The 7,500-nt window shown below is 42.3% G+C and overlaps 1 protein-coding gene across 3 annotated transcripts in view; it reads right to left on the bottom strand.

Moving 5' to 3' along the window:
* The window catches only part of LOC143277324 (uncharacterized), a 67,745-nt gene that overhangs the window by 4,949 nt on the left and 55,296 nt on the right, over positions 1-7,500 (bottom strand). The window contains exons 2-9 of one of the 3 annotated variants that reach the window (XM_076582105.1): positions 6,820-7,152; positions 5,803-5,930; positions 4,985-5,162; positions 3,750-4,043; positions 3,210-3,482; positions 2,412-2,693; positions 1,842-2,132; positions 202-486 (exon numbers count right to left, since the gene is read on the bottom strand). The exons of 1 other annotated variant lie outside the window; for it this stretch is intronic. In XM_076582105.1, the coding sequence (XP_076438220.1) occupies positions 202-486; positions 1,842-2,132; positions 2,412-2,693; positions 3,210-3,482; positions 3,750-4,043; positions 4,985-5,162; positions 5,803-5,930; positions 6,820-7,152 (2,064 nt within the window). The remainder of the gene's footprint in view (positions 1-201; positions 487-1,841; positions 2,133-2,411; positions 2,694-3,209; positions 3,483-3,749; positions 4,044-4,984; positions 5,163-5,802; positions 5,931-6,819; positions 7,153-7,500) is intronic. One more of the 3 variants, XM_076582103.1, reaches the window with a different exon arrangement.

Below are 7,500 nucleotides of genomic sequence, written 5' to 3'. Positions count from 1 at the left end.
ACACACACACACACACACACACACACACACACACACACAACTCTGTGTCTGCATACACCATGACATATAAAACAATGCGCAAGAATGCACATACATTTCTATACAAAAGTGACGTAGAAAAATTTTTAAAAAAGGAATCCCAAAGTTACAATTAATTCTGTTAAAGGTTACAAACTATGTATACATATCAACCCAACTCACAGGTGGTCAGCACCATCAGTGTGATGTTGCTTCTCAGAGGCAGACGGTCATCAGAACTGACTGTGGTTGTTGTGGCGTCACACACATGTGTCAGTGGCAGGGAACGATCAGCTGTGAAGTCAAGACTGGAACCTGAGCCCTGTTGCCAGGTAACGTTTGCCAGGGAAGGGTTACTGTCAGCAGAACAACTGACGTGAACTCGCTGTCCTTCCTTCACTTGACAGGTGTCAGGTGACGTCATCGTGCAGGTGTTGGAAGGAAGGTGTGTGATGGTCTGTGAGATGTCTGTGACAGGTTGATAAACAAACGAAAAATTTAAGCACCAACCTTATATACAAGTAACATGGAAAAATTCCCTTTCTTTAATCCTTCATTTATTTTTCATTTTACTCATGAGAATAATCATAAAGAGCGTTAAATCAGTGCCTTCTGACACATAAATGAATAATGAATTCTGTACAATGTCAAATGGGTCAGCCTTTCAAGTGACCACGTGACTCCTTACATACACAGTTAATTGTAAAGCTAACAATTACCTTTTATATTGTCTTGGTTTGATCTTCAATTATATTTGGATGTGATAGGATGGGCTATAAACTATACAGTAATATGGAATAAAACTTTTATATCAACAAGACCTCAAACAGGCATATGAAGCAGACAAGTATGCCTTTAAAATAACTATGGGATATAACAAGTTTGTGGGAAAATGGACACTGTATATCTGTTTAATACAAGATTAAGCCACACAATGCTGCCTTGGGATTTTGCCCTTGAACATATATTGTTTTGCTGTCGTGGACTTAATTATATGCTTACCCTATACTTTCTAATGCACAAAACATATAAATTCTGTATATGTAAACCTGTAAAAAACCTGTAAATCTGTAAAAAAAACAACCCAAAAAACAAAAAAAACAACAACAAACTTTTATATCTGTGTCACTCCAACCAACATCTCTCTCTCTCTCTCTCTCTCTCTCTCTCTCTCTCTCTCTCTGTGGTCTATTGTTTCACCCCTCTCCTCATATATACCACACTACATTTTTTTTAAAATAAGAAATAAAAAAGATGCAGATGCATGACTTATCCAATGTATACCTATATCTACCTATATCTCCATGCAACCACACTCATACACACGCAATGAGAGAGAGAGAGAGAGAGAGAGAGAGATAGTATATATATATATATATATATATATATATATATATATATATGTGTGTGTGTGTGTGTGTGTGTGTGTGTGTGTGTGTGTGTGTGTGTGTGTGTGTGTGTGTGTGTGTGTGTGTGTGTGTATGTGTGTGTGAAACAATCCAACATATAGTTAACTGAATTTTTTTTTTAATGTAATTAAAGATCCATTCATGACAACTATCTTTAAAATGCATACTAATAAATGTTCATACTGTCATAAAGACTGAAAGCCAATAATCTGTTAAATGTGTCATAACATATGAATGTGTGTTCTTTCTCCCTCCCTCCCTTCCTACCTTCCTTCCCCCCTTTCTTTTATCTGTCACTGAATCATTCAGTAATGAACATGAGGTTACACTTTCAGAACATATTCTCTGTGTTCATTGTTTTCTGTACAGTTCTCACCAATACATGTTCAGTCAGTACAACACTATGTGACTTACAGTAGACCTGTAGGGTCCTGTTCTGTGTGACTGGAGTGTTACTGTGCACGGTAAAGGCGTTGTTAGCTTCACACACCACACGCCGTCCGTTGTCTGCACTGGTCAGCACTGGCAGGGTCAAACTGACCTCACGTTGACCTGGGCTGCCTGTCTGACCTTCAAAGGTCAAGGTTGCTGGTGGATTTCCAGAGTCAGCTCCACTGGGTAAGGTGCAGTACAAGGTAGGGGATTCCCCTGCCAGGAACGGGTACTTCTGCTGCCTGTGGTCTATGGTTGGTGGCACTGGAGGATCTGTAAGACACCAGAAGGGTTTGCTCAGTCAGGCTTGTGCTTTTCTTTCCTAAAATGTAACCACACACACACACACACACACACACACACACACACACACACACACACACACACACACATAACACGCACAAATTTATTCATTGGATTATGCATCTGTTTATTCATGTATTATTTTTGCAAATTTTTTTTTTCAATTACTTATCTATTCACCAGACAGCAAGGCATGGTTGTCCAATAAATATGAAACATTTTTAGTTACGAAAAAAAAAAATCACTCACAGTACACCTGAAGAGTGACAGAAGCTGTCAGTGTGTACCATGACGGAGACTTGTTTTTCCAGTTGGCGCTGCAAGTACAGTTCCTGCCGTTATTGTCACGGGATGCTGTCACCTGGATGGTGCTGCTGACCCCGCTGACCTGACCTCCACTGTCACAGGTGAAGGTCACTGACGACACAGCAGGGTTCCCGCCTTGCACTGTGCAGGTCATGGTCTGGGTGTTTCCTTCATAGAGAACTTGTGCACTGTAGCCAGTGATCACTGGTGCTGAGGAGGGTGGGTCTGAAAGTGAGAGAGAGGTGACAGTGGTTTTCTGATGAATGGTAATTGTAATATTGAAAGAAAACAACAAACAGATGATAGCACATTGACGTTGTGAGTAATAAATAGTCCAAACATCTACAATAATTGAAAATGCAACCATTTAATTATAGTGTGTAATCATGGTAGAACAATGTTTAGTATCAGGAATACTAACATAACAAAGTTCTTCAAGTTGACTTAGGAAGTATTAAGGGAAATGCAGTCCCATTGGCCACACTGATTCAACATTACAATCGACCAATCACACAACCACTTCACACACATACAGTCTCACATGAACACACACACACACACACACACACACACACACACACACACACACACACACACACACACACACACACACACACACACACACACACACACACACACACACACGTGCGCGCGCGCATGCACGCACGCACGCACGCACACACACATACATGTGCACTACCTTCCCCAATAATGAATTACTATACACATCATATCACTCACAGTGAATCTTCAGTGTCCGTGTCTCAGACGTTTTCCTCACACTGGTGATGGGGTTGACAGCAGTGCAGGAAATGACGTCACCATTATCTCCCTGTGTGGGGACAAAGGTGCACGTGCTCTGTGTGATTCCAGCACATTGACTTCCGCTCCAGCTGTAGCTGGCACCAGGATTGACCCCCACAGCACTGCAGGTCAAGGTCAGGGGCGGGTTACTCTGTGTGGGGTGAAGATCATACACTGGTGGGTCGGTCAGATCAGCACGGGTAGGACCATCTGTAGACACAGACTGTACAGTGGTTGGTGCAATAACATATGCTCGTATTTGGTTGGAGTCATTGTTTTGTACACAACACTCTACACAGTACACACAGTGCAATACACAGTAAAACATACACTGTGCAGTGCAAAACAATTGTGATGCTACACTTACGCATATTCACACCCACTGATGGCTATGTGCAAGTATATGCATGTATGCACACACACACACACACACACACACACACACACACACACACACACACACACTGTACAACTCACAGGCCACATTCAGAGTGAAGGTGGTGTTCCTGTCCTCACTGTCAGAAGTCGCCCAGTCCAGCACACACCTGTACACAGCGTTGTTGTCTGCACTGCTGACGCTGCTCTCTCCAAACTGCACACTGCTGTTTCCATAGTTACCACTGACACGGTGTGTGTTGTCACGGTAGACACGGAGACGTCCTTGAGGCTGACCAAGGTCAGAGGCAGTACAATAACATTCCAGTGCCGTGTTTTCAGGGATGTAGCCGTTCTGAGTGGTGCAGGTGATTGTTGGATCATTGTTTGGCCGTGCTGCAATATCATGATGTTTTTGAATATATTGAATTTACAGTCCATGTTTTATACTGACATGATCAAAATCAACACCTCTTCACACCACAATGAAACCTACGCTCCTCCACTCCCTGCGAGAGAAAACAGAGAGAACTCGGTATTTCAAAGAAAACCAAACAAAACAAAAACAAAAAACCCGTTTGTTTACTCATTTCTTTAACTGCAGCAAAAAAACAAAAACAAAAAGAAAGAAAAAAAAAAAAAAATTTCATATATACACACACACACACACACACACACACACACACACACACACACACACACACACACATATATATATATATATATATATATATATATATATATATATATATATATATATACAGATGGACAGACAGACAGAGAGAGAGAGAGTTAATGATGAATTGAAAAGGTAAGGAGTGAATACAGCAGCTAGTATAGCAGAAATACACAGATAAAGTAGAAACCAAACACACTTCGCTTTTGTCAGGCTCATTTCATTTTCTGCTTCACTTTTGACAAAGTTACAGCCTGAATCATGAGACGGTAACCATCTCATCAAGAAACACCTAGAAACACAACCTGCAATGTTTTCGTGCTGTTAACAGGACATTTATCTGGAGTTACTTGTTTCAGGAATATAGCCATTTACGTGTTTTCGAGTGTGTGTGTGTGTGTGTGTGTGTGTGTGTGTTGCTATGAAATAATGTTGTGTGAAACTAAATGGCTATTAACTAATTCCATGTTACTTCCATGTCACGTGATGTTAATTGTTGATTTGTGGATGGCTATATTCCCCACACTTTCTGCAGACAGAGTTAAAGCATAAATAAGACAGCAATGAATGTGTAATAACTGAACAAATTAATCCGTCAATGCATTCACCAAGTCATTCATTTACCTGATACTGCAATCAGCTGGTTAGGATGTCAACTCACCCATAGTGACAGAGCCAGAAGCAGAGACAGACCTGACCCCAGGATACACAATGACGGTGTAGGTGTGAGTACCAGATGATGTTGGCATAGGAAAGGTGGAGGTACAGGTACCAGAGGTGTAGCCACTGCTGACTGCAGAGCTGTACGTGGATTTCCCCACACTGGTTCCTGTGCTGCTCTGGAACAAATCAACCTGTTTGTTTTACATCATATTCAACAAACAGATTGTCTGTCTCTGTCTTTCTTGTCCCTGATTTTAGCCACAAAGATTAATAGGCACACTTTAGAAATGGGCTATTGATAAAATATAAATAGCCAACATACGAAGAGGCACATATTCGTATTGTTATACTTAAACCATACAAAGGGAAAGCAGAATGTTGGAGACAGTTCATTTGTTTCCTTTTTCTGTTGACTGAAAAAGCAACTTGTATCAAACTGGACAATTCTGTATAACATTAATTATGTCAAAACACACACGCCCACACACACACACCCACACACACACACACACACACACACACACACACACACCTACCCCATGTCTGAAGTCATAACTGTATTCTAATCGGAGTAAGCCTTGCTGACAGTACAGGACACACACACACACACACACACACACACACACACACAGACACACACACACACACACACACACACACACACACACACACACACACACACACACACACACCTACCCCCTGTCTGAAGTCACAACGGTATCTGTTCAGAGCGGAGTAAGCCTTGGTGACAGTACAGGACACACACACACACACACACACACACACACACACACACACACACACACACACACCTACCCCCTGTCTGAAGTCACAACGGTATCTGTTCAGATCGGAGTAAGCCTTGGTGACAGGACAGGACACAGTGATGGTCCATCTGGTGCTGGTGGTCACACTGCACGACACCTCGCTGGACGACGGGGAATCTGAGGAGAAACATTTTGTGTCTTGCATGCTGTTAAACCATATTTGTTTCTGAATCTTGATAAACATATGAAATATATCACAACAAAGTTTAGACGGGTTTAGGTATAAAAATGTTAAAGAATCTGATTTCATTTGTATCAAGTGTAAACGTTAAAAAATCGTTTTGTTCTTTGTTGTGAAGTACTGAAAGAAATCAGAGAAACTTTTATTCAATGCAGATAGCATTGACAACCTTGTCGTTTCAAACTGGTTCTATTGCTGTCTTGTACTGACGCTGGTGTTGTGTGAAATTTATTTCTACAAAGCCTTTTGATATAGGGGAATTCTCACTTCCTAATGTTTCTGATTGATTTGATGTATCCATAGTTGCATTGTTTTTAATCCTTATGTCTAAAAATGATATAATCATTGTCTGTTCATATTCCCCTTCATGAGGGGCCTAGGCCTAAAACGAACAAACCATCTGAATCTAAAGGTTTTTTTCTCTCTCTTCCCTCTCTCTAATACTTGATGAGACATTCCCGTTTCTGCCTGCCTGTCTCTCTATATGTTTGCCCGTTTCTGCCTGCCTGTCTCTCTACCTGCTTGCCCGTTTCTGCCTGCCTGTCTCTCTACCTGCTTGCCCGTTTCTGCCTGCCTGTCTCTCTACCTGCTTGCCCGTTTCTGCCTGCCTGTCTCTCTACCTGCTTGCCCGTTTCTGCCTGCCTGTCTCTCTACCTGCTTGCCCGACAGTCTCTCTTGTCTTCATGATTGTCTTCCTAATCATTGCTATAATGGGGGTGGGGAGGTGTGTGTGTGTGTGTGTGTGTGTGTGTGTGTGTGTGTGTGTGTGCACGTGCACGCGTTTGGATGGGACATGTGGGTGTTTCAGACAGTACTTTTGCTCACATATAATGTCAACAGGACAGGAGACACCAGCACCACCAACAGGACGACAGACGACGGTTCTACCATCGTATTCGCCCCGTCCATCACTTGGCACAAAGGTGGCTGTGGAAGACGTGGAGTCCCGTGTGGCTGTGAGGACGGCAGTGTTGATGTTATTACATGGCTGGTTGGGGCTGTCACATGTCGCCAGTACAGTGACCTGTCCACTGGTCTCAAGTGCCCATTGTATCTGCTGGTTCTGGGCGATGTCTTCACACCGTGTCTGTTGTCCTGACTGGTTCTCTGTCAGCTCTATGGCGTCATGGTCCCCACTGCAGCCAGCCAGACGTAGACCTGAACAAGGATAATGTGTGAATGGCTTTGCATGTTTCTTCTTGATTTTAACTGAAAACTGACATCACATGCTGATCCAAGCTGAATATTTACACGCCAACGAAAAAATGAATTAATCGTCTGTGCATGTACATAAATACATACATACATACTTATATACCTCTCTTTATTTTCTTCTTTTTTTCCTTTAGACCTGACTCAGTGCGTTGGGTTACACTGCTGGTTAGGCACCTTAGCAGATGTTGTGTAGCATGTATGGATTTGTGCCAAACGCTGTGACGCCTCCTTGAGTAACCCTCTCTCTCTCTCTCTCTCTCTCTGTCTCTCTCTCTCTCTCTCTCTCTCTCT

The sequence above is a fragment of the Babylonia areolata genome, chromosome 34, assembly GCF_041734735.1.
Source record: "Babylonia areolata isolate BAREFJ2019XMU chromosome 34, ASM4173473v1, whole genome shotgun sequence".
Taxonomy (NCBI): Eukaryota; Metazoa; Mollusca; class Gastropoda; order Neogastropoda; family Buccinidae; genus Babylonia; species Babylonia areolata.
Note: the sequence above shows the minus strand (reverse complement) of the source record. Positions and strands in the feature narration are given on the sequence as shown.